The sequence below is a fragment of the Pipistrellus hanaki genome (assembly GCF_964339955.1).
Source record: "Pipistrellus hanaki genome assembly, chromosome: 2".
Taxonomy (NCBI): Eukaryota; Metazoa; Chordata; class Mammalia; order Chiroptera; family Vespertilionidae; genus Pipistrellus; species Pipistrellus hanaki.
This window is the reverse complement of record NC_140504.1, coordinates 7,335,600-7,362,422: the sequence shown is the minus strand read 5'-3', so window position 1 is coordinate 7,362,422 and position 26,823 is coordinate 7,335,600. Positions and strand designations below refer to the sequence as shown.

Genomic DNA, 26,823 nt, shown 5'->3' with positions numbered 1-26,823 from the left:
GCACAGAGCTGGGATGCCCCGCCACTCATATGACTGTACATGGACCAGCAGTGCACCGTGGCCCTTGCTAGACTGAGACCTGCTCTCAGCTCCCTTCCTGACCACGAGCCCTCCCGTGGCCTAGAGAGTACAAGCTTGGTCACACACCGTGTCCCATCCATGCTGTGCTCTGATTGGCCGGTAACCTGGGCCCTCTTGCTTTGTAAACAAGAGTCCACAAAGTTGCTTTTGGAACTGCATGGCCTGGCCTTGTCCCCACCTTTGCCCTGACCCAGAGTGGGTCAGACTGTTCGCTCCACTACCGGTGCCTGCCAGCTCCGTCCACCTGACCTGGGGTGGGGCACGCACGAACCTGGTAGCTGGGGACGTCCTGACACTCGGTGTTTATCTGCTTCCTCCTCACCTTAGTGTGTCCACAAGGTCCCAATGTAGGAGCCATCGTGGGAGGCACCCTGGCAGGAGTCGTGCTGATCGGCGTCCTCCTGCTGGTCATCTGGAAAGCTCTGACCCACCTGACTGACCTCCGGGAGTACAAGCGCTTTGAGAAGGAGAAGCTCAAGTCTCAGTGGAACAATGTGAGTGGCCATCCCCGGGGGCCCGAGGCAGCTGGTCCCGCGTGGAGGGTCTCACCCTCCGGTCCCTATGTAACCCCCACAGCGTGGCTACCGCCTGTCCCTCATCCTCAGCGCAAGCCCTGCCAATGGGACTAGAACCTGCAGGAAGGTCACCCCGATCTAAGCTCTTCCCTTCCCTGTGCTCACAAGTCTCATTTGCTTTTCTCACCAGGATAACCCCCTTTTCAAGAGTGCCACCACGACAGTCATGAACCCCAAGTTTGCTGAGAGTTAGAGGCACTGGTGAAGATAAGGTCATCCGAGCCGACCAGATGGAATCACCCCCAGACCACGTCTCTTCCATCAGGCTGGCCGTGACCCTGCTCCATGGACGTGGCTTGCAACGCCTGACAATTTCATCTGTTAACTAGAAATCCGCTATTATTTTCTGCCCTCAAAATGACAGACATGCCCTGGCCGGTTTTCCTTAGTTGTTAGAGCGCTGGCCCATGCACCCGAGGGTCATGGGTTCGGTTTCCGATCACGGGCACATACCTTGCTTGCAGGTTTCCCAGCCCCAGTAGGGGCCCATGCAGGAGGCAACCAATTGAAGTCTCTCTCATACATCAATGTTTCCCTCTCTCTCTTTCTCTCTCTGTCCCCCTCCTCCCTCCCTTCCACTCTCCCTGGAAATCATTGGAAAAAATATCCTCAAGTGAGGATTTAAAAAAAAAAAAAAAAAAAAAAAAGACAGATATGACAGGGTGATTATATGGACTCCTCAGGAGGCCCAGTTCCCCTTCTGACCGGTATGACCTTCTGATAGAGACTCGGAAAAGGGATCACCAGAGTCTTATGAGGTTCGATCCATGTTTCCCCGTGTAAAAATGAGGACGGTGGTCTGATGAAAGGTGGTAAAAACATATTTATATTGCACTTATCGGGGTATAAAATCACACCCATTGATTCCACTGTTCCCCAATCAGGTGTATAGAAACCATTAATAAACTTTCCTCTAGCCTCTCCATGGGAGCTTGCTCTGCAAGCTGTGTCCTCCCTCTCCCACTCCACTCTCAACACCCTTACAGGGGTCATGTCAACTTTAATCCCTGGCCCAGGGCTCAGCTTTCTTGTCTCCTTCCTCGCCTGTTGGCCATGCATGCAAGGCTTCTCTTGGTCCCAGTTCCTGCCCCACATGTAAGCAGATTTCAGAAGACATGACCCACCAAATAGGGTCCCTACAGAGCCTGAACAGGGGGGAGCAAGCTCAGAAATAAACATCCCTTACCTCCTCTCAAGGTCTTACCTGCTCTTGGGAGAAAGGGGTATGGGAAGCACGTGAGTTTAAAGCGAGTGAGTTTTCCCTAACGATCTCCTTGGGGTACCTGGAAGTCATGGCTGATCAGTGCCATTTGCCCAAGTGAACCAGCCAAGCCTGGGTACTTACCGGCATGGCCTCATCCCAGAGTGAGAACCAGACACGGGGGCACCTGCCAGTTGGCACCATGTCAGCAGGGTCTGGGTGTAGCCAGTGAGAGCCCGTCAGGGTGGGGAATCCAGGGGTCCCGGGAAAGGGCCTCAGAGTCTCCAGGACTTTAACACCCTCTGCACCCACCTTAGTGTTTCTTGTCGCTCATCTCCATGAATTGTGAGTCCACATTCTCATCCATAAATATACTTTTAGATAGTGTTAGTCCTTACTTTCTTCTCTGGAAACATATAGTTCTTTATTACAATCCCAGCATAACTCTTGATGTTAAAACATCCATTTGTTCATCAAGCACTACTGGAGCATGGCTAAGTGCCTGTCACCATGAAGGAAACATGGACAAACACGGATACATTCCTGCTCTCGTGGAGGTGCACGTAACACACAGCCAGTACAAAGTTACAAATGACATGTGCTGGGAAGGAAAGCACGTGACAGACTTAGAGCAAGATCGAAGGAAGCAGAGGATCCAAGATGGCAGCAGGGTAGGTGGAAGTTACATTCACTTCCTCCCCGGACCAAACTGGAATTACACCTAAAGTATAGAACAATCAACCGGAATAAGCAGCTCAGGACCAGGGGAGCAAAAGTCTTATAACCAAGGATTTACAGGAGAAGCTCCTTGGCAACTGGTAGGAAGGGCAGAGACATAAAAAGAGCTGGCCCCCTACCCACATGCAGCAGCTGAGAATCTCGAGGGCCATCTCAGCTGTAAAGGTAGCCTCTAAGGAGCTTGGTGTCTCAACCCCACACCAGGATCCCCAGCCCAGAACACCAGATCCGGGAAGAGGCGCTCACATAACATCTGGCTGTGTAAACCAGTGGGAATTCTGTCAGGAGGAGACAGAGTCTGCTAGAGACCCAGTGACTACTCACCTTGACCATGACTTAGAGATTGGTGATCAGTTCATCCTGTGAGGTTACTTCCCATTACTGATTTAATACAGAGCCCCTTTTTCTTTCATGGAAGTGTGGTGGGGGGTGTGACTGCACAGGGGATGGAGGTGTGTGGGTGAATGGTCAGGGATCAGGGTGCCTAGGGCAGGGCTCTGGAGGGTTTGGGGGCGGGGGCAGGTTTCAGCGGTGAATGGCCCACTAGTGAGGGCAGCAGAGGGTTGAGGGTGTCTTTCTTCCAGATGGGATATTGGCCAAATATTTGCTCTGAGTGGCCCTCGGGATCGAGCTAGGAGAGGCTGTGGCACAGTCAGTCCCTGGGGATACCTTCCAGGACTTCTTCACCTTTTTAGGATCAAGACTGTGGCGGCACACCCTCTACTCTTCCAAATACCACCCACAGCCGTGCAGGCGAATGAAAGGACAGTGGCCCTAGCCCGCCCAGTGTGGTTCAGTGGTTGAGCACTGACCTATAAACTAGGTCACAGTTCAATTCCCAGTCTGGGCACATGCCCAAGTTGCAGGCTCCATCTCCAGTAGAGGGCGTGTGGGAGCAGCTGATCAATGATTCTCATCATTGCTGTTTCTCTCTCTCCCTCCCCCTTTATCTCTGAAATCAATAATATATATATAAAATATTTTTATTGATTTTTTAGAGAGAAAGAGAGAGGGATGGAGAGTTAGAAACATCCATGTGAGAGAATCATTGATCAGCTGCCTCCTGCACACCTCCTACTGGGGATGTGCCCGCAACCAAGGTGCATGACCTTGACTGGAATCGAACCCGGGACCTTTCAATCCTCAGGCTGATGCTCCCAGGGGTCCTCAAACTTTTTAAAGTGGGGGCCAGATCACGGTCCCTCAGAGAGCTGGAGGGCCGGACTATATGAACTACTAATCCCTACTGTAACACCTTGGCTGCGCTCACTGCCCAAAAAACCTTGCTGGCAGGATCAGACTCCCCTGGGGGCTGCATGTGGCCCGCGGGCCGTAGTTTGAAGACCCCTGCACCACTGAGCCAAACCGGTTTCGGCTAAAAATACATTTAAAAAAAAAAAATAGTAACCGCAGAAACCGGTTTGGCTCAGTGGATAGAGTGTCTGTCTGCGGACTGAAAGGTCCCAGGTTTGATTCTGGACAAGGGCATGTACATTGGTTGTGGGCACATCCCCGGTTGGGGGTGTGCAGGAGGCAGCTGGTCAATGTTTCTCTCATCAATGTTTCTAGCTCTCTATCTCTCTCCCTTCCTCTCTATTAAAAAATCAATAAAATATATATATTTTTTAAAAGTAAAACATTTTAAAAAATAAATAAAAAATAAAAATAAAAAAGACAGCAACCCTAGCACGACCATACCTTTCAGCCGCGCAGGGGCACTGACCCACAGGGGGCGCTCCTCTGCAGCCCCACCCCGCCCCCGGCCGCCTTTCCGCTGCGCAGGCGCACTGAGCCCCGCTCGGGTCAAGCATGGAGCACACTCCGCAGGGGGTGAGCCCCAGGGCGAGGGGCGGGGCGAGCTGGGCTCGCGGCTGCGCACTCGCTAGTGCCGCCCGCCCCGCCCACTTCCGGCGCGAGTCTTTTCCTGGTCGAGGCTGTCGGGCTCAGTATCACCGACCCGCCGACCGTTTGGGCCGTTCCCACCATGGGCTCCGGCGGGGCTTGCGGGCGGACGATGCGCTGGGGGCTGCCCCTCGGCGGCGCCACGCTGCTCCTGCTGCTCCTCCAGGCGGCCGCGGCGCAGGCCTCGCCCGGATCAGGTGAGACGCGGACCTCAGAGGGGGCTCGGGTCCTCAGGTGGGGTGGGGCGGGGCCGCGGAGGGGGCGCGGGGCCCTGGGGTCGGGCGGGAAGGTGATGGGGGCGCGGGATTCTGGTGCCAGGCAGGGGGCATGGAGGCATAAGGGTCCTGGGACGCGGGGTCTCCGCTGCGAGGGGTCGCGGCTCCGCCTCCGGGCCGCGGTCTGCGGGGGTGGCCGCCCCAGTGTCCGGTCACGCGGGTCCAACCGCAGCGGGGGCCCCTGCAGGGGGCTGGCCATCGCTTTGTCCTGGTCCAGCCGCGGCCACCGCTCCGCGGGGCGTGCGAGGTGGTCCAGGCCCGCGGCACGGCCCCATGGAGGAGGGGTGCTCGGAGTTAGCAGGGGCATCAGGGGGAGGTAGGAAGGCGTGCACAGCGCCACTGAGCCGGGCTGATTCCCTGCCACACTGCCAACTGCGGAGGGCCTTCTTCCTTGGTTTATCATCCCACCTGCTATTAACCACCTGTGCGTGCGGGGAACACTGGTGATCCAGAGTTCCTTCCTGTCTGTGCCTCAGAAGCTGAGTTTCTGGGGAGACTGACCAAGAAACAAGCCATCGGGGTGCTGAGGGTGGGGAGGGAGGTAGGTGAGGGAGTGTTAGTGGAGCAGATTGCATGGCCTGAGGGCAAAAGGGTTGCAGACACGGAGCAATACTGTATTTACTGTATTTGCTGGAGGTGCAGGTGAGGGGGCCACAGTCCCCGGGCCAGGGGGAAAATGAGGAAGTGTGGGAGCTGAGACTGGAGTGTCCCTCTGTTTCGGAAATGTTTCAAGCTGGCTGCTGTGTGTGGAGTTCCCCATGTGATCACTAGTGGGTAATGGAGCCAGGGGCGGGCCTCTTTAAGTCTCTGGTTCAAGATCTTTTTTTTTTTTTGTTAATTTATTTATTGATTAAGGTGTCACATATTTGTCCTCAGCCCCCCATTTCAATCCCCCACCCTTCCCCACTCATGCCCCCCCCCCCCAAACCCCAACCCTCCTATTGACCTTAACCCCTGGTTAGGCTCATATATACGCACACTCAAGATCTTTCCAAGTAGACTTGAGGTAGGCCCAGCCCGAGGCCAGTGTCTTTCTCAATTCCTGTTAGCCCGGGCTTTGTCAATGTCTGTTCAGCACAGTAAACACCTTTCCTCTCTGTGGCCTTATTGCATACTTATTGCAGTGCAGGACTGTTAAGTTTCTTCTGATCTGCTCCTAAGATTAATTGTGTGCGTGTGCTTGCGACATTGGTTAACAGAGAAATCCGGTTGCACTGTAGAGGGAACTTCTGGTCTAAGTTGGATTCTCAGCAGAAACTGGGAATGAGTACTTTTTAGGAAACAGAATGTGTATCTGGCAAAAAAAAACCTTACTTGCGCAAGAATCTTCTCGATGTCTGGAAAGGCCCGGAAGTGTTTGGGAATTAAGCTAAAACTATCCTAATATTTTTTGGTAAAAAGCAACTCCTTCTCTAGCCACAAACGTGTACACTTGCTGTCGGTCCAGTTGGAAGCTGCTCTCATTTGCTTTAGCTCACAGGATCCCAGTTCTGTCTCTTAGAGGTGCCCGTTGTCCTGGGGGGTGGTGGGTGAAATGTGGTTTCTCTCATCAACAATTCGGTCAGATGGGAGCAGTGGTGTCAGAGTTGTGTTGGTGTTTGCTGTCCAGATGCCCTTGGGGTCTGCGTTCCTCTTTAATTGGAGAGGGGGCACTGTCAGAGCACCGCCTCCCACCGAGTGTGTACTTAGTGTGGTATTCTTTTCTGCTTGTAGTTCTGTAGGAATGTGAGTATGCTATTTAAAACATTGTGTCTTCCTTGTAAGGAGATGAGTGTTCTCCAGAACCAGCATAGCTGTAGCGAAAGAGAGTTATTTGAGGGCAATCCCTCATTCACATGACTGGAGACTGAGCAGTCCCGAGATCTGCCATCTACAAGCTGGAGGCACAGAAAAGCACGTGGTGTAGCTCAGCCCAAATCAGAGGGCCCGCGAACGGGAAGCCGGTGGTGTAAGCTGCAGCCTAGTCTGAAGGCCCAGCAACCAGGAGCACCCATGTCCCAGGGCAGGAGGAGATAGAAGTCCTAGCTCCAGGAAGTAGACAACACTCAGAAGTCAGGTTTTACCAGCCCCTTCGGCATCCCTTAGCCAGGTCAAGGTGATCATAAAATTAACCCTCCCAGGTGTGTGTGAATTCTTAGCATACGTCATGCCCATGTCATGCCTATCCCAAACCAACAATTCCCACTGTCTTCTCGTGAGCTCTGCTGGCGGGAGACGGGCGGAACCCACCAGGCATTGAGGATCTTGAGGGCAGTTTCATTCCGTTGAAGAAACCTTGCCGTGCTTTTGGACCCTCCTGTATTGTGCATGGATCGGACTCCATCCTAGAGTTTCATCTGTATCTCAGGGAGGGACGACACATCAAAGGACCTTAGACCGGTGTCTTAAACAGAGGACCCCAAGGAGCTCCCTAGCAGCTGGGTGTGCAGGGGTCTGCAGCCTCCTTCCCACTGCCCACCATTCCTTCCCACTTTCTCCGCAGGTCTTGTAGGTGTTCTAGTAGGTTCTATACACATGGCCCATGGTGTTATGTACTACCGTCTTCACTCTTTTCTACAGGGATAGGAAGATGACCAGGGCTTTTTTGTCTAAGAGAATTTTCCGCCCTCATTTCTCACGTGAAATGGACAGTGTCGGCTCAGTCATGTGCACTGTGGGCACACGACGCCCCGAATAAGGGGCTTGTTCCACTGCCTAAGGGCTCAGCAGCTATAGCCCTTTGGCCTCTTGTATGATGTATGGACCACAAATAATATTCTTACTTGTTTCCTTATTTAAAAAAAAATTATCTCTTTATACACGCTAGCCTATCTTTTGTACTTAATCAGTTGACTCACCTGAGAACTGGAAAGTGGGTCATGGGTTAGTGTATCCTACAGAAGAACAGTCCAGAGTGAGTGAGACCTGAAGTTCTTCAATTGTTAATAAATAGAATCTAAGTTGAAGATTTTATCAGTCATCAGCGATCAGAAGTCAGGCAGGACACTCACACTCAGCAGTAGACTTCAGAAACGGTGCTGGTGTGACCTGTGAACCAGATCACCTTTCTTTTCTTTTTTTTTAATATATTTTTTTATTAAATTATTATTTTTGTACATATACTAATGCCCCCCCCCATACTTACCCTCCCTCCCCAGAGTTTTGTGTCCATTGGTTGTACTTATATGCATGTATACAAGTCCTTCGGTTGAAGGAGATCACCTTTCATTTCCCGGTCAGGGCACATGCCCCGGTTGCAGATGCAGGCTTGATCCCCAGTAGGGGCGTGCAGGCGCTAGTCAGTCAATGATCCTCTCTCATCATTAATGTTTCTCTCTCCCTTACTCTCCGAAATCAATAAAAATATATTTTTTAAAAAAAGAAAAAAGAAAGAAACCGTGTTGTTTTTTTTTTGCTTTCTCTGGCTCTGAGCACATGGTTTTCTGTATCCTGTGATGAGATGAGATGCAGTGAAGGAGAACTCCCCATCCTTGGAGCGGCAGCAAATGTCTCATGTATTGTCTCTGCTCACCGTGCGGGAGGATGGGGTGTTTGGAACAGGGTGACCTCCCCGTGCTGAGCTTGTTTGGCAGCTGTGTCTGCCCGCGTTGAGAACTGGCCCTGCTCCTGGCTGTGCCGTGCCGGAGGAGGGCTGGGCAGTTTGCTTGGCGGCCGCCTCCCGTGCTTCTCTGTTGACTCATGCTGGCCAGTAATCAGAGGCCCTGGGTGGATGGAGTTTATGCTGTGTGCTTTGGACCACGGTTCTTTTAGTTCATGCAACACCAGTTCACAAAGACTTTAAAAATGAAAATCCCCGTGAAAAAATTTCCTGGCCCACATCACCCCTGCTCCCCTGAGGAGTAAGTGCGTCCTTCCTTGTAGAAGTTTTCAAAAAGGACTCGAGGGTGGATACAGATTCCTCCCACCCCTCCGTGCCTCCCCTGCCTAACTCTATTTAGAAAAAGTTCAGAGCCACAGATAAGCTGCAGAAATAACCGGAACAATGAGTTCTGAATCCCTTTCTGTTCCCACAGCATTTGCCCCTCCTCCTCATCTGCGTGTTAGTTTTAACCAAACTATTTGAGAGTCAGTTGTGATGTGACCCTTTACCCCTAAATTCTTGGGTGTGTGTCTTCTGAGAATGAGGATTCCTTTACATAACTGGTAAATATAAGACCAAAATCTGGAAAACCACCATGATAATGATACTTGAATACTTTTCCCAGTCATGTCCTATGTCCCCATCCTGTCCGCTGGCCTCATCTGGCTACATGGTACATGTGGTTATGTCTCGTCTCTTAACATCTGTCCCTCTGGAATAGCTCCGCAGTCTGTTATTTTCAGACAGCTGCTGTGTGAAAGACCCTCGGTTTGGTCCTGTGTGGGTTTTCTTTGATTTGATTCCAACGCATTTTGACAGGATTCAGCCACTCAGTGACTGTCCTCCCTCACCCTCTGGAAGGCACTGCTGTCACTTGGTCCCACTGTCCTGTGGTCACAGGTTACACTGGTGATACTTTGATCACTTTCCAGGTGCCGTTTCTCATGATGAAGTGGTGATTAACATGGGAAGGCACCACCCATGGGCACAATGGTCCCGGCACCCCTGTTTACATTGATGGTTGCCAAGTGGAAATGCTTTTGCCTTCTCTCTATATATTTCATGTCAATATGAAACCAGGGACTATTCAAGAGGTCCGAGTCCATTGCTATCTGTCATTCCCCTGGTTGTATAAATAAGGAGGACCTCCACCAATCTGCTTCTGGGTCTGTTTACCATTTACCTATCAACTTGTGCCACTTTCTGGCACAGCAAGCTGCCCAGGGCTGATGGTGTCCTTCCTCTGTGCCTGTTGTACAATCAGCTGTTTCTCCAAGGAGCCCTGGTTTCTCTCAGTGGGGAACAGCGTCTATAAACCAAGCCCTTGGCACCACACAGGCCCCTTGCTACTGGGCATGTTGTCCTTTCTAGGACCTTCAGTGGACAGAGCTCATCATCATCCTGACACCACAGAGGTCTCAGCTTCTCCCTGTTCCAAGGGGCCAGCGCGTTGGGACCTCTGAAATGGCGGTGCCCGTTATCAAACTGCCACTGTCACCCTGCCTCTCGTAGCAGTGTTTTGAGAAATCAAGGCATTTCAGGGGCTATCAATCTCCTTTACTTTCCTGAAGCTAAATGGAATCTGTCGTTCTGAGTACTTAAAACAGTTTAAAAATAAGCTTCAACATAAACCCAATAGTACACCATTAAAGACGCTGAAAAGAGTAGTATTTGATAATTGCTGCAGAAAAATACCTGAAGGAATCAACATATTTCATTTAAAATAAATAGGATTTTATTTAGAGAAATGGAATGTAGAAGAACTACACTATTGAATAGATGGACCAATTATTTTAGAGAAAGTCCCACTTAACAAATACAGTGAATAAAAAATGTAACTAGAGGCTAAAGCTCTTTTCCCTACATTTTATTATGAAAATCGTCGTACAGCAAAATTGAAAGAATAGTATAGTCAAACGCAGCTTTTATCCTTCACCGTGTGCTCTGTTGTCTCTGTACAAGTGTCCTTCCCCCCCCCCACCCCCCCCATCCTTCCGTGAAGGCATTTTGAAGTAAGGTCTAGACATCATACACTTCCCCTCAGTACTTCGCTGCCTGTCATTAACTAGAGTTCAGCTTCTTTTTTTTCTTTTCTTTAAGATATCTTTTCCATACAGTGAAATGCAGGAACAGTAGTATGTCACTGGATGAGTTATAAGATAATGCTAACCTAAAAATAAAAGGCCTTTCCAAGTGAGAGGCAGTAGCATTTAGCTGAGATCAATAAGAATAGTTATTCTGGATATACTAATTCAGGCAGAAACCCAGATCTTGTCCCAGTTAGGGGACAGAAGCAATGGATATTTATGAGAAAGGTAAGGGGAACAGTATATCAGTAGAAGGAAGGCTGTAAGTGCAGATAGCATAATATATTGACATTAATTTTAAACAGTGTGTGTGTGTTTATCCTCACCCGAGGACATTTTTTTTTAAAGAGACAGTGGGAAGGGGAGGGGAAAGAGAACATCAATTGGTTGTGATGGTCTAACCACTGAACCAAACCAGCCAGGGCTAAACAGTATTTTTAATTTTCATTCCAGTAGTTATATAAGTATGTGCTTTCTTGTTGTCTTTACAAATAGTTTTTTGAGAAACAAGGTTGCTCAGGCCCAGTTCAAAGGTTATTCTGCCCTGTTCTAACGTCCCAAAGATTTGGGAATGAAAACATTCAAGGCAGTTCCTTTGGCATGGCAGCTCCAATTCCATGTTCAAGTGGCTCCATTTAGATTATTGTTTACAGGTCCATTCGTGTTTTTGTGTATATAGTTGTATGTACTACTTTTTGTGGCTGAATAGGGTTCCATTGTATGACTACGTTTATCTGTCTATCATTCTATACCTGTTTTCAGCTTTGGGCATATTAAAAATAAAGTTGCTGTGAACACTCCTATAACACATCTTCCTGTGGATGTATGTTCTAATTTTTCCTGGGTGAAATATCTAAGAGTGGAATTGCTGAATCATCGGGTAGACATATATGTTTGTTTTATGAGGAAGTGCCCCTCTATTTTTCAAGTGATAGAAACAATTTGTGCTCCCAGTAAAACTGGATGAGAGTCCCCACTTGCTCTGCAGCCTCGCCAACATTTAGGATTGTCAGCCATTAATTTTAGCCATTCTGATGGTAATGAAGTGGTATATTATCACAACTTTTAAGTTGTGGTTCCTGGTGATTAGTGAGTTTGTGCAGAGCTCTTTTTCAAAGTGTGTGTTTGTTTTAAGGGATAGGGTAGGGTAATAGCCACTGCCTGATGTCATTCTGGAAATGTTTCTCTTATCACACGTTCTTGGTGTGGGGTTTGACCCCTCCCTGGAGCAACAGTGCTGGGAGGGTCCCCAGCACGGCTCCTAGGGATTGCAGCCTGTGTGCCCAGAACACACCCCTCTCTGAGGGGCTGGTGGGACTGGCCAGGGGCCAAAGCCCTGGCGTTAGTCAGGTGGGCCTAGCATGCTGTGGCAGAGCTGGTAGCCTCAGCCGACTAGTGGTCCATGGCATCTGACCCCGTGGCTCCCCTCCTGAGGGTATGCTCAGTCTCCTTTCCTGAAAGACGCCCGTGGGTACAACCCTTTGTGATGTTTCACATACCTCCTGGTGCCCTGCTGCAGCGGGGCTCAGTAACTACTCTGTCCCTGGAGGATCTGTACTGGAAAGGACCCTGTGCAGCACTCCCTAGCACCCCCCTGCCCTCCTGGCTGATACGTTGTTTTTTCCCCACAGCTTGCTCCCAGAGCACAAACAAGACCTGCCAAGAGTGTCTGAAAAACGTCTCCGTAAGTAGCACGTGACTGGAAGCAGGCCCACTTTTGCTAACGGGGGTGTCCCTGGTGTGTGCTAAGGGCTCAGATGTTGGGGATGTGGGAGATTTTCATGATGGGTATTAAATATTATTTTAGCCCTTCTCAGGCACCTCAAGCTGTCCCATGGGGACTGCAGATGCCACCTGAGCATCATTAATAGGCATATTTAACTCCTGAAACAGGTTTGGAGTCATAGAAGGTGTGCACCAGGCCTGTGGCGGGAGATGTGTGGCTGGTGGGAGGCCTCAGCCCCCCTGAGCTGGTGGTGAACGTTGGTTCCCAGTGCTGCTCAGAACGGGGATTGCGGGGACAGAGGAGCAGACAGGATGAGCGCTGGGCTGAGGGGTCCATCGATGCCTGTTAACCCGTGACTAGGGCCTCATTGGTGTCATTAGACCATAGAGGCCCATTGGGACAGAGGTTATGACTCCCTCAGCAGATGGTCCCTGGAGACGCAGCAGGAGTGTGCCCAAAGCCCTTGTCATCCACCCTGAGGGGTCAGAGGACGAGAGCCGCCTGTAAACTCCAGCAGAGTCCCAGCTCTCCCTGTCCCGCGCCTCCGCCAGGGCGGGGAGGTGCTCCTCTCGCAGGAATGGAGAAGCACGGCGAGAGCCAGGGGAGACACAGGCGCCAGGTCAATGGTGGGGGTTGGGGGCATCTGGCCCAGTGGGGTCAGCCTGTTCACAGCTCACTGGTCAGGAGGTGAGCCTCGCAGCCAGGATGTCCCAATGTCCCTGGTTCTTGTAAGTCCCGGGTGACCTTGAGTGGAGGGTAGCTGCCCTGGAGTGGAGGCCCAAGGCTCATGTGGGGCGCCTCCCCAGGGGCCGTCCTGGGAGCCAACACATAGGTGTGTGCCGCAGGCCACCGGGAGAAGTGGAGAGGGACATGTGACGCCGGGGAAACCTCCACCCCATCTGGCCGTCTCGGGCTTGTGGGAACAGTGCTGCTTTGTTAGGTCCGGCTGCCACTCCTCAGGCTTTGACTTCCTGGCAGCACCCGATCCAGCAGCCCGTGAGTGTCCGGCTCCGTTTCCCCGAAGCGCCGTGTGGTCAGCACCGAGGACCCGAGAGAAGCTGACCCAGGATGGCTGGGAGAGAAGACACCCGCCCTTTGTGGGGCCTCGGGCCCTGGGGGAGGCTGCATCCCCGCTGTGGCCGGGTCTCTGTGTGTGTTGTAACTATACAGCCTGTGTTTCTCTTTCCCTCATCTTAGGGTTCAATGACCAAGGGCAGGGGTCAGGGAAGATCAGATGATCCCCCCTTCAAGACGTGGGGCCATGTTTTTACAAAACATGCGAGGGTCTCAGGTCCCAAACACATCTGGTGGTTATAGGACTTACCTCCGCCAATTAAAACGGAAAGGAGCTTGTACTGCAGTTTCAGGTCTTATCGTTGACAACGCTGAACCAGATCGGGGGGCTCTGGTCCACAGGGTGGCGTTTTCTTGATGTTGCTTCTTTTTAGTGTCTGGGTTTTTCTACTGAAGTCACTTCAGCCATAAAAATGGCTTAGAGTCTCCGTGGCTCTGCAGTTCCCGGAGCACCTTTGCAGCTCTGTCCTGTTCAGCTCTCACCTCCCTGGGAAGGAGATTGGGGAGGTGCAGGTAAGGGACATGTCCAGGTCACATGTGAAGTCCTGACCCCCACTCTGAACCCAGACAGATCAAGTCAGCGCTGCGGGCGCGCTCTGGGTCCCGTTGGCGTCACTCAGTTGTGTACCATGAACATATTCCCTCATTCGTGTAACAAAAACAACCGCAACAACCCCACAGAAGAGAACCTACCCTCCTAGTGAACGCCTGTGGCTTTTGGTAAAATCATAATAGAAAAATGGAAAATTCGACATTTAAAACAAGCTGTTTGAAAACGGGAGATTTACCAAACGTTGTTAAACCAGAACAAAACCACTAAAATGCAAGATATTCTCAAACAGCCAAAATAGAAAGGGTTTCTTTCCTGCTGTTTACTAAATAGCTCAGCCACTTTAAACACAACCCAGTGCAGTGGATGTTATGTAAGGAGGCCTGGGGAGCCTTTATTCTAATATATTGTGCCGTGGACGTTCCTCCTAACCTGGGACCAGAAAAAACACACACACTCCATGGCGTTGTGTCCTATTAAAATCTCAAAGGAAAAAGAACGCCATAAAACTGTCCCCTTTAAGATCTAAAATAACAAGCCAAGTTCTTCCTGTGCGGCACGTCCTGCAGCCTGAGCCCCACTTCTTTTGTTGCCAGCTCCAGACTCCCCCGCGCACACGCACTGGGGGAAGGCACTGTCCCGGCCCCGGACCGCCTCTCCCCTGACCCTGTAGGGGCTTAGGGGCATCTGTGAGGTTCCAGGAGGTGCCTTTGAGCCTCGGTGGCACTTCAAACTACGGCCCTCGGGCCACATGCGGCCTGCAGAGGAGTCTGATCCGGCCCGCCAGGTTTTTTGGGCAGTGAGCGAAGCCGAGGTGTTACAGTAGGAATTAGTAGTTCATATAGTCCGGCCCTCCAGCTCTCTGAGGGACCGTGATCTGGCCCCCACTTTAAAAAGTTTGAGGACCCCTGGTCTTTAAGATGCCTGGAGGTGATACTCACTTGCTACTCTTGCAGAGGTCAGAGGTAGGATCTTTAAGATCTTTACGCGGTGGTGGTCCTGGTCACAGAAGCCCACTATCAGATACTGAGCTGCCAAGGGCCAGCCTTGGTCCGCCTGCTCGGGATCCTTCAGTGACGCCTGTCCTCCTGGTGATGGCCCAGAGAGGCAGCTGAGTGTGTCAGGAGGCAGTGCGACAGCAGGGATGGAGGTAAGGGGGGCAGTTTTCAGTAGGCTGCGCATGTTAGGCCTCATGGAGGCAGTGAGAGAGCCACATGCGTCTGGGAGGGATGTTTCAGGCGAAGGAGCAGGTCTTGCAAAGGCCCTGCGGGGGGAGCTGCCTGGCATCCTTCATGACAACACAGAGGCTGTGTGGCTGTTCAGGGTGCCTAGTGGAAGAGGTGTGAGTGGCACGGTTCTTGGAGGGCAGCTGAGCCTCTGTGTTGGGGTGAGAGCCCAGGTCGTTACCATCCCCCAAGGGTGAGCAGACCAGGTGGCTGATGGTTTAGGGCCGTGGTCGGCAAACTCATTAAAAGTCAACAGAGCCAAATAGCAACAGTACAACGATTAAAATTTCTTTTGAGAGACAAATTTTTAAAACTTAAACTTCTTCAAAATAGACTCGCCCAGGCCATGGTATTTTGGGGAAGAGCCACACTCAAGGGGCCAAAGAGCCGCATGTGGCTCGCGAGCTGCAGTTTGCTGACCACGGGTTTAGGGAATCAGGTCCTGGACTGTCTGGTTCTTTGGTGTTTACTTTGAATTTCTAACATTTAACGTTTATCTCTCTCAGTGTCTTTGGTGCAACACGGATAACACCTGCGTGGACTATCCGGTGACAAAAATCTTGCCGCCTGCTTCCCTTTGTAAGCTGAGCTCTGCACGCTGGGGCGTTTGTTGGGGTAAGTGGTCATTTTATAAAATTGGCTTCGTGATTGTGCTCATTAGCACAAGCTGCCAGGAAATGTTTTCCAGTAGTTCTTTGGTGTTCCCAGTGGGAAGTTGGGGAACCAGTGAGAGCTTGTGGTGTCTTAACTGGTGGCCGGGGGAGGGGGTTCCTTGCAGATCTGGAGGCTCACCGTCAGGCCTCAGCCTTGGCTCTGCACTGGGTCTCCACACCCTTGGGGGTGGTGAGTTGAAGGCTGCTTGTTGGGTGGCTCAGCACCTTGTGTCTTGGTGGTGTTCGTGGGCCACCTTGACCCCTGTGGTTCCTGTAGGGGTTCTGACTTCCCAAGCAAGGAATCCCTGCTCGCATGGGCCTGTGTCCCATCATCTGCATATGGTTGTTACAGGTGTTCTTTCATCAGAAATTATCCCTTTGTGAGATTCAGATTGTTTCTAGTTTACTTTTATGTAAAGAAACATTAATGTGAGAGAGAGACATCCATCAGTTGCCTCCTGTATGCACCCGGGGATCATCAATAAAGAGAGAGAATCATTGATCAACTGCCTCCTGCATACCCTCTACTGGGGATGGAGTTCACAACCACAGCAAGTGTCCTGAGCAGGAATTGAATCGTGACCTCCTGGTTCATGGACCATCATTCATCCACTGAGCCATACTGGACGGATTCTAGTTTGTTGGTGAAATACGTTGCTACACGGAACTCAATTTTATGTGATTGGGTTTACTAATCCTTTATTTTTATGGCTTCAGTTTTGGGGTCAAACAGAAACCACCTTCTTTCTTTCTATCTTTCTATCTATCTATCTATCTATCTATTTACTTTTAAATTGTTTTTAGAGACGAAACCGGTTTGGCTCAATGGATAGAGCATCGGCCTGGGGACTGAAAGGTCCCAGGTTCAGTTCCGATCAAGGGCATGTACCTTGGTTGCGGGCACATCCCCAGTAGGGGTTGTGCAAGAGGCAGCTAAATGATGTTTCTCTCTCATCGATGTTTCTAACTCTCTATCCCTATCTCTTCCTCTCTGTAAAAAAATCAATAAAATATATATTTTTTTAAATCAATAAAATATATTTAAAAAATAATAATAATAAATAAGATAAATAAATTGTTGAGAGAGAGAGAGAGAGAGAGAGAGAGAGAGAGAGAGAGAGAGAGAGAGAGAGAGAGAGAGAGAGGGGGGGGGAGGGAGGGAGAGGGAGAGAAAAAGAAACACCGATGTGAGAGAGAAACATCGATGAGTTGCCTTCTATATGTGCCCTGACAGGGGATTGAATTCATAACCTGGGCCTGTGTCCTAACCAGGAATCAAACCAACAACCTTTTGGTGCACTGAACACACTCAACCAACTGAGCTAGAGGCAGTGGCAAGGCCACCTTCTTAAGCTGCATAAAGGAGCTGTTGTTTCTTTAGGGCACTTTGGTATTTCACTTGTGTGCCCGCAGCTATTTCTTATTTATCTGTCTTTTTTCTAATTGATTTCCATTTTAGACTCCATCAGCCTTCGTTAGAAATACTCACTCACATTGCTGAGGCCCCAGGGAATCCAGGATTGCGTGGTGTATAGTTGAGGGGCCTACTGTGTGGGCGTACATGTGCGTGCATGTGCCCACATACCCTTTGTCATATCCACCCAGTTGATCATTCTCTCTGCTGTCCTCATACCAGAAAGGCGCCACTGGGCCTCACTGCCCTCTGCTTCTGTCCTGTCCGCTGTCTTCTCCATGGAAGCTGTCCTCATTCACTGTCTCACAAAGACCGCTCCTGGACCAGGGGACTCTGGGACCCTGGGCGTGTTGAACATGAGCTGTTCAAGTTGAAGTTTACCTTCTACTGGGGTGCACACATCTTAAGTCACCCTTTATAGAATACAGTCTACAACATAAGCACACATGGATGCACACATACATCTATTCAGTGAATGTTTACATGAGCACATAGCAAAATGTACAGACCATATCTGGCACCCACAGCGGTTATTGTCAGGGCCCCGCGGGTAACTGCTGGACTGACTTCCATCAGCAGAGGTTAGTGCTGCCTGACCCTGCCCTTCACATAAAGGAAGCCCTTACCTGACTTCATCCCATAGTGTGGATGTCTGAGGCCCTTCCCTGTGTGTTGTGTGTGCCGCTTTGTCTCTGACTTCGGCAGTGTTCACAGGTGCGCCTCCATTCTGCTGCTGAAGGCATTGGGCTGTTGGCGGTGCTGCTATGGTCTTGTGTGGGTGTGTGCCAGCGCTCCCTCCCCAGGGCATATATGTAGGCGTGGAATTGCTGCCTCACCACATGTTCACTCTATGGGGCTGCAGGCATTTTTCCAGAAAGTTCTACCAGCTCATGCTCCCCCAGGCAATGTGGGGCTTCCAGTCGCTCCACGTCCCTGCCAGTGCGTGGGCACTCGGTCATCTTCGGTGTCGTCCATCTGGTGGGTGTGAGCGGCATGGCCCCGTGATTTTAATGTGCATTTCTCCGAAGGCTAATGATGATGAGCTCCCTTCCAGGCGGAGGGCAGGTTTGATAATTCTCTTGTGAAATGAAAGTCCCTCCCAAGGGCTTACAGGGAATGTCAAAACCAATATCCAAAAACTGGATGGACAAGATCCATGGCAGTGTACTCATCCCCTGTAGTCACAGCTCTTGGGGAGGGATACTGGATGATTGGGGGCTAGGTGAGGAGGCTTTGCAGTAACAAGAGGGTGTGGTGCCTGGGTCAAAGAGACGATGTGATTGCTTGAGCAATTCCAAGGGCCGACAGGGAAATGACACCTGCCCCTGGTTCCCGGAATAAGGACGGTGGTTTGGCTGGGGCCTCACCTGTGGGAGTAATGGGGAGGGGAACTTGTTGGGCCACTCAAGGCTCTCCTGGTTTCACCAGACACCAGGGTGCACTTAACACTAATGTTAGGCCTTACAACACAGGTGGTTTTTTGTTTCCCCTCCCCCTCCCCAGGGCCACTACAGGTGCTTTTTTGGTTTGTTTATCCTCCCCCGAGGATATTTCTCCATTGCTCTTCAGAGAGAGTGGAAGGAGGAGAGACAGGAAGGGGAGAGAGAAACATCGATGTGAGAAGATACACATTGATTGGTTGCTTCCCCAATGCTCTAACCACTGACTCATGCCGGCCAGGGCACAGGCGCTTTTTATTCTTACAATTTAGAGTCCTTTTATCCAGTTTAGGCAAAAATGTTTTGGAGTTTTAATTATAATAACCTTAAAAATATAAGTTTGCTTGAAGAAAAATGAGGATATGGCCATTTTGAACCTTTGTCCAGAAGCAAGTTGTCACTCCATCATCTGGGCCATTCCTTATGTCCTCTGGTGGAGTGTCATAGATTTGCCAGTCAGGATAACAGGGAAAGGGCTCATAGTTTTGCTTCCTTTACGATGTGATTTCTGTTTTTATTTTATGACTGGTTTTAGCTGCTAAGCAGGGAAGCTATTTTGGGATAGGTATATTTTAGAGCCAGCTAACCAATTGATCTCCGTCATTTTTAAAGTTGATCATTGTAGAGTTCTCGAGTCAGAAACGACACCATCTGCTAGTGAAGGTCTCTTTCTAGTTTCACTGCTGTTGCAACGCCAGCGCTTCTAAGAGCAGGTCAAGGAAGGAAAGAAGACAGTTATGGCTCAGAAGGATTCGGTCACATGTCACACTGCTCCCGATTGTAGAGTAACCCATAAGTGAGTGCTCTGCTGCCGGCAGCCAATCTGAATGTGAGGTGGGTCCACACCAGCACAGAGCCCTCCACTTGCCTCACCATCCAAGCCCCAGGCTGACCACAAGTGAGATTAGAGATCATCCGCTTCCTGTGGTGGCATTTTAACCTCGTTTTCAGAAGCAGCTGGAGCGGGTATGGGTTTGTGAAGCCTGGAACCCATTATTGGCCCGGTGGCTCTTCAAGTCTTCAGTTGCTGGTGGGGTTTTTTAAGATTTTTTAAAATTTGTTTAGAGAGAGAGCGAAACGTGGATGTGAGAGTAAAACATCCAAAGGCAGCCTCCTGCATGCCCCCTACTGGGGATCAAGCCCGAAACCCTTTGGAGCAAGAGGTGACACCCAACCAACTGAGCCACACTGGCCAGGGCTTCAGTGGCTGCTTTAACCGGACAATTAAAAACACATTCACAAAAGAAGTATTAGAGTTCAGGTTGAATTAAAGTGACTGGTTTTCATTTATAAATCTTTAAGAGGAGCTGAAAAGAAAGTAAAACTTGCCTTAAGTTTGTCTTTGGTCTGGACAGGAAGTCATAAACTCATTTGACACGATAGGCAGCCATTTTCAAACCCCTGGGGAAGATCCCCTGTCCAGATCCCCTGCTTGCCGTGGTCTGAATTTTGTTCCTGTGCGAAATAAATGCACTGCTCTTGACTTAGACTTAATTAAATGAGCTGCATGATGCTTAAATTTTTTTTTTTAGGAAAGTCCAAACACAGCTGAGTATTCTCGTTCTTCTGGGTTTAACTTTCCTCCGTCTTAAAACATCTTTTCAGTATCTGGTGGTGGACCCCAAAACGTGGATCCACCCTGACTAATGGAGAAATTGTTAGATGGCCCAGCTGTGCGCTAAGAAAGGCCTGCTCTGCAGCCTGGGCCTCGCTCTGACAAAGCTCGCCACCCAGGAGGGCATGCTGCTGCCCGGGGTTTCTGCTCCAAGCAGCTCTGACTTGGCCCCTTTGCACTTACAGTGAACTTTGAGGCGTTGATTATCGCCATGTCGGTGGTTGGGGGCCTCATCCTCCTGGCGATTACCACATGCTGCTGCTACTGCTGCTACTGCCGAAAGAAGAAGAGCCGGAAGCCAGACAAGAGCGAGGAGAAGGCCATCAGGGAGCAAGAAGAGAGGAGAATACGGCACGAAGAAAGGTGAGGCCACAGACCCACTCCCATGGGGGAGAAGAGCCCTTCAAGGGGACTCAGATCGGGCCAGTGACATTGATAAGTCACAGGTCTTCTCTGTTTTTAAAAGCGTTCATGTAAGTGTTTGTGGATTTTTCTAGGTTGTGATATAAAGAGTGAGAAGCTATATATGCAGAGACCTAGCCAGTGGCCAGGACCTTCCTTGTCCTAGGCCTGCTGCTTCCCTGTCTGTTTCCTCCATCAGTGACCTCAGGGCTGCAGCTGGAGGTTGAAGCTGGCAGAGCCTTCCTGCTTGCAGTGTCATGGGAATGGGCTCTCATGCTGCAGGGACAGGAGCCATTGAAGGCAGTTTAATCTTCATTTACGAGCAGACCAAGGCTCAGAGAGGGAGGAAAGCCTTTCATGGGTCACTTGTCTCAAGCCCCAGGCCGAATTGGGTCTTGTGCCACCAGTGCTGATCAGCCCCACTCTCCGGGTTACAGAGCATTTGGCAGGTGTGAGATGCAGTCCTCGGTCACTGTCCCTGCCCAATGAGGAACCGGGTGCTGACCTGTCGGGATGGCAGCCGATAAGGCCTGAAGCCCCACAGGTCTCCAGGTCATCACCTTGAAGTCATGGACCTCAAATAAAAACTAGCTTTCGCTTGTTCCTAATCATCTTTAGAACCAGCATAAGGTTTTTACTGAATGCTAGCTTTTCTTTATATAAGAAAACAATTTTTTTTAAAAATCAGTATTGGACATTTGAGTTGCATTTACTGAAATAAAGAATTGAATAATATGATATTGGAGCAGCTCAGAAGGCTGTGCTCACATTACCCTGCCTGTCCCAGTGGGAGTGTGGCCTAATGGCCAAGCTCGGCCCACCCTGCTGTCTGACATCCTGGAAAAGGAGAACAAACCACAGCTTCTCTGCTGGGGAAATGGAAGGTGCTTCTTTTAAAGTTACATTGTATGTTGATGCTAAACAAGGTTCTGTTTGTTTTTTAGGAGGGCAGAGATGAAGTCCAGGCATGATGAAATCAGAAAAAAATATGGTAAGAATCGACTGAATCTCTGTTTCAGTTGGTGAGAAATTGATGCCAGGACTTCTTGGTCACTGTTGATGTCCCATGAGGTCTAACTGTAGGTTATGGGGACAGAAATTCTAAGTGGTGCCGTTATGAACTAATTCCATCCAGTGTGTTAAAAGACGAATATTTGTCTCCAGACTCCTGTGTGTGGAGCTGCATTTCTTCTTGAAGGAGTCAGCCAGAACTGAGGCCATGCTGTCCTTTCCCTGTTTCTGGGTGTTTTGTCCTGGGTTTGTTTCAGTTTTTGTTTGGAGAGATTGGGGGCAGGTGGTGAAGCTATTTTTTAGTGTTTGAGAACATTAGGTCTGCTCCTGTGTTTAGTTGGTTCACATCCATGAGCGTTGATACGCCTGCTCAGAGATTGCTCAGCATTTTTGGAAATGATAGACGTGGACTTGCTTGGCCTGTCCTGAGGCCAGGCCCTCACTGATGACAGCCCTGGGGGCCTCTAGCCTTGAGCCATGCTGCCTCTCTTGACCTTGTGACCTGGGGATTTGGTTAAGTGGACCAGGCAGTTGTGCTAAATCCTAAACCAGACCAGAAACATGTCAAAGTCTTATCCGACTAATGCACTCATTTTGAAGCCCTCAGAGTATAAAAGGAAAGACTGCGTTGTGGTGGAATATTAGGATCCTCCTCACTGAAGTAGTAAATCCTCAAGGCTCCGTTCTCTACCTCTGGGCTGTGCACGCTGGTTCAGCTGGCCCACAGCTGGATGACCTTTCATGACCTTTGCAGGCCTCCCGAAGGACACAGGGGTGCACTGTACATCCTGCTCGGCCTCAGGCTGGGGTTGGCCTTGGTGGCCTCCAAGTGTTGGTTCCAGGCATGAGGCTGCTGGCCCTTCTCTTGCCGCTCGGTCTCCTCTGTTTAAGATGAGCTGTCCTGTGGCTGGTAGAGCCTTTTTTTGTATATTCCCACCTCTTGGCCTCCTCAGAGCACCAATATGTCTTTGCCACCTGGCCACTATGTCCATCCCGGGACCAGGGTGATGGGCTCCTGTGTGGGTGCAATTCCCTTGTCCAGTGGCATCAGCACACTGCCCACTCTCCCCTGATGCCTCTGCCAGGGTGCGTGCCCATGCCCACCGAACGGCAGTGTCCACGCCTCTGACTGGGGACAGCTTGATTTTCCACGAAAGTGAGAAACTTCAAAAGGAGCTTTGACATCTGATTAATATTAATGTAAATAGCCCCAGCCAGTTTGGCTCAGTGGATAGAGCAATGGCCTATGGACCAAAGTGTCCCTCCTCACTGAAGTAGTAAAAAAAGGTTCGATTCCAGTCAAGGACATGTACCTTGGTTGCAGGCTTCTCCCTGGCCTGGACCCTTGTTGGGGCTGGTGCAGGAGGCAACCAATAGATGTGTTTCTCTCACATTGATGTTTTGTCTTTCCCTCTCTCTTCCATTCTCCCTAAAAAGCAATGGAAGAATATCCTCAAGTGAGAATTAATAAAAATCTTATATAATGAAACCCTAATATGCAAATTGACTGAACCACATAACAACCAGTCACTATGACACGCACTGACCACTAGGGGGTAGATGCTCAAAGCAGGAGCTGCCCCCTGGTGGTCAGTGAGTTCCCACACTGGGCTCACAGCTGGTGAGCACACCTGCAGCATCGTGAGCCTCTCCCACGTCTGCTGCAGGTGGGTGGTAAGGAGCAAGGGGTCCCGGACTGCGAGATCCCTGGACTGCCCCAATCCCTGGGGCCTAAGCTGGCAGGCGGACATCCCTCAAGGGGTGCCAGACTGTGAGAGGTGCAGGCTGGGCTGAGGGGACACCACCGCCCTCCTCCCCCCACTCCGCCCCCATGCATGAATTTTGTGCACCGGGCCTCTAGTATATATACATTGTAAATAAAAGACAAAGGTGCGTGCCAAGCGCTGTAGCATAGGAAACCTTACACTTTGTGGTGCCGCTGCTCTTGGTGGGGCGGGGCCTGGTGGGCCAGGGCTCAGGGCTGTCAGTGGAGGTGCCACTTCCTGCACTGATGCACTTTGTTTCTATCGTTTTTGTGGTTAATTTAACCTTTAATGGTACTGATGAAATTAATTCGGGTGCCGGTTTGTATGAAGCCCCTTGAATGTCCTGACTTTGGAGAGCCTCCTGCCTGGAATAAGTCCCAGGGGTCCCCAGTAGTGAGGGGAAGGGGCACATGAGTGCCCTCGTTTCCCCAGTGCAGGCGGAACCAGGTCTTGTTTTGGAAGGCTTGCTTTCCCTGTCACGGAACAGTTTCCTTCTGAGCTAGAAATAGAGCTGGGAACCGTTTCTTTTTCAACGTGTCCTAGACTGCTGGTTCTTGGCATTTGCCACATGATATAGTTCTTCATCAAATCTGGGCACTTTCTCCAAGGCCTGAGGCTCCCCTCTGACAGGAAAACATCCCCTGCCTCTTTCTCCCTTTCTTTCTTCCCACCCCCGCCCGAAAAAACCCTGCAGTTAGTATGTTGCAATGGCTGTAGATAATTTCAGCGTATATTGCAGGTTCTCAGAGAGAGAGAGAGACAGAGAGAGAGAGAGAGAGAAAGAGAGAGAGAGAGAGAGAGAGAGAGACTGTGTTTTTCCACAAGCAAAGAGAAAACTAGTCTGAGTAATCATTTAGCACTATAGATTCTTCTACTTATGTAAGTGCTTGACAGTTTAATTGGTGGTGGCCTTATTAGTTCTTTTTTCAGCCTTAATTTTAAATGTTAATCCACATTTATAAAGACATTTAAAGGAAGGTGCTTTTTCCCCCCTGTATAATATTAGCTAACCACTAATCTATGGGAAGAAAGATTGGCTTTAAATTTCTTTTCTTTTTTCTATATGTGTGCTCCAGTTTTCTCATCTTTATTTTTAAATTTATTTATTGTTTCTAATTATTTAATTTATTTTCTTCCCCTGGTTTTTAATTTCTTAACTTCTCTTTGAGCAAGTAAAGTCTTTATTTCTTGGGATCTGTTTTTCATAAAATTAGTGGTTTGGGCACATTTTATTTCAGTGTTAAAGTCCTGTACTTTTACTTAGACTTTCAGAAAAGGTTTAGCGTAGTATTCGAACCTGCTTCAGATCCCCATTTTCCTATTGGCCTCAGTCAGTCTCCATAGAAAGCTGAATTGCATTGCTGTCTTGAATTCTGCTGTTGGCTAGTTGCACTTGTAACCAAGTCCATGTTGTTTGCAGGTTTGTTCAAAGAAGAAAACCCATACGCCAGATTTGAAAACTGAAACACACTCCTGCCTTGTCAAGTCCCACAGGCGCTCCTAGGGACAGCAGGCTGCAGGCCTGGCCGCCCCCGTCCTGCCTGCTGACCGTGATGGAGTGAGCCTGATGCAGCTGCCCTGAATGCTGTCCGTTCTTGTGAGCTTCTGTGCCCTTTCCTGTTTCTGTACTTAGTCACTTGAGATAATTAAGCCTGTGCACGTGGGGGAAGGTTGTTTTTGTTTTTGTTGTTAATTTGAGGAGGAATCATGCACATTCCACGTCTCAGTTTGTAAGCTGATTGCACACCGACAGCCACAACACTAACGCCATCCTCCTGCTGCAGCGGCTCAGACCTTCTTCCCATCCACCTACTAACAGCTCCACACCGCAGCCGGGAGAGTCATCTCTGCGAGTGACGTGGGAGGGTCGGTCAGTTCCTTGTCATCTCCCCCTGAAACAACAGGTGCGGGCCTCGAGTCCCTCTGCCCCCTCTCCCAAATGTCAATTCTGGTGGCTTTCCGAGTCCAGGACACAATGTCAGTGATCCTACTTCCTAGGCTGTGGTTGCACAGAGAGGAAGGGAGAGAGATAGAGAGCTAGAAACATCGATGAGAGAGAGTCATCGATCAGCTGCCTCTTGCAAGTCCCCCACTGGGGGTGTGCCCACAACCAAGGCACATGCCCTTGACTGGAATCAAACCTGGGACCCCTCAGTCCGCAGGCCGACGCTCCATCCACTGAGCCAAACCAGTCTCGGCTCATTGAAAACCTTTTTACAAAAAATCCTAGATTTATTTCCCCACCTAAAAGATTTCACCAGGAAACTTCACTATCAATGTTCAGACCATGCATTGTATGACATTTTAATTTGTATCTTCAGCAGACCATGAAGCTTGTTATCCAATGAAAGCCTCTATTATAAATGAAGTTTTGAAACAACCTCCCTAAGGCAGAAGATGGGTACCCCCACGCTCCTGCTCGCTGTTCTAGCCCCAGTGACACAGGTGTCAGTCCAGTGGTGAGGTGCTCGGAGCTCTCCTGCCATTGGGCTGTGTGCCAGCCCTGAGGAGGAAGGGCTCTGTGCCCTGGGAAGTGGGGTGTCCGGGGCCAGCTGAGGGAATCTCCACACACTACACGGAAACAATGGTGATTGTCCTGCTTCTTAGATGACCCTGGCTCTGAGCCGCACTCCTTTGGCTCAGGTGTGTGCTGAGACTTCCCTTTAGAGGTGGGTTCTCACAAGGTCATTGGCCTCCGGGTGCCCTGTGGCACCATATAGGATGGCTCCATTTCTTTCAGAGCAAGCAATGTGGCTTCAGTAATAGACTGAACTCATGGCAGGGACAGCAGCAGACAATGAAGGGACAGTGGGAGCCGCCTCTCTTAAATCTGAACATACTCCCCAGCGCCAGATTGCTTTGAATTAGAAAAACATTCAGCTTCGGGAAAGTAGGCCAACAGGCACACAAAAGAAGCCATGCATTCAGTCTTCACACTCCTGCTGCTCTCCCATCACATCACGTTCACATGCAGACCTGGATGATCAAAACAGCATGACACACCTTGAACCACGGAGACCGGTGCTGGGAATTAACGATTCTACAAAATTGAGAAACTAACCTTGAACAGAGTCTGTAGTCTTATTTCTCTCACCTGGGCATTTGGCAGCAATTTACAGTGTTATGAAACATTCCTTAATATTTTAAAGCAGCCTAATAATTTTTACTTTCTGCTGTGTATTCATCGGAGGAACTTTGTAATAGACTTTAATGAACTTTGTATTAACATAGTCGTTAGTATGTATGTAAAATCACTCAATGTAGGTTGCTGAGCTGACAGTAGAGCTAGGGGTTGGTAAATACAGTGAGCACAGTGTATTTAATCCTCTCACGAGACATGGAGCCCTCGCCAGGGCGTCTGAAGGCCACCCCAGTCCACATGCTTTTCTCTGAAATAGTTCTGAAAGCAACCAAAAATTATAACCTCAAGAAACCACAATGTTTGGAGTGCCTTAATTTTTAACCAGTTTCCAATAAATGGTTTAATACATGCTTTTGCTGAATACTC

At 49.8% G+C, this 26,823-nt stretch overlaps 2 protein-coding genes and 1 long non-coding RNA gene across 4 annotated transcripts in view; all 3 read left to right on the top strand.

Moving 5' to 3' along the window:
• The window catches only part of ITGB2 (integrin subunit beta 2), a 28,935-nt gene extending 26,694 nt beyond the window's left edge, over positions 1 to 2,241 (top strand). For both annotated transcript variants that reach the window (XM_084873738.1, XM_084873739.1), the window contains exons 16-17: positions 409 to 575; positions 787 to 2,241. In XM_084873738.1, coding sequence (XP_084729864.1) covers positions 409 to 575; positions 787 to 849 — 230 coding nt within the window. In that variant the 3' untranslated portion in view covers positions 850 to 2,241. The remainder of the gene's footprint in view (positions 1 to 408; positions 576 to 786) is intronic.
• A 2,211-nt stretch (positions 2,242 to 4,452) lies between these two features.
• Positions 4,453 to 26,818, top strand: PTTG1IP (PTTG1 interacting protein). The gene is made up of 6 exons (XM_084873757.1): positions 4,453 to 4,694; positions 12,071 to 12,123; positions 15,522 to 15,630; positions 20,322 to 20,499; positions 21,483 to 21,529; positions 24,736 to 26,818. Exons 1-6 carry the CDS (start codon positions 4,580 to 4,582, stop codon positions 24,777 to 24,779), a joined length of 546 nt encoding a protein of 181 aa, XP_084729883.1. The 5' UTR covers positions 4,453 to 4,579; the 3' UTR covers positions 24,780 to 26,818.
• Positions 12,130 to 15,508, top strand: LOC311617319. Its single transcript, XR_014794106.1, has 3 exons — positions 12,130 to 12,378; positions 12,410 to 14,509; positions 14,693 to 15,508. It is a non-coding gene; the product is annotated as an uncharacterized lncRNA (long non-coding RNA).
• Positions 26,819 to 26,823: the final 5 nt, after the last annotated feature.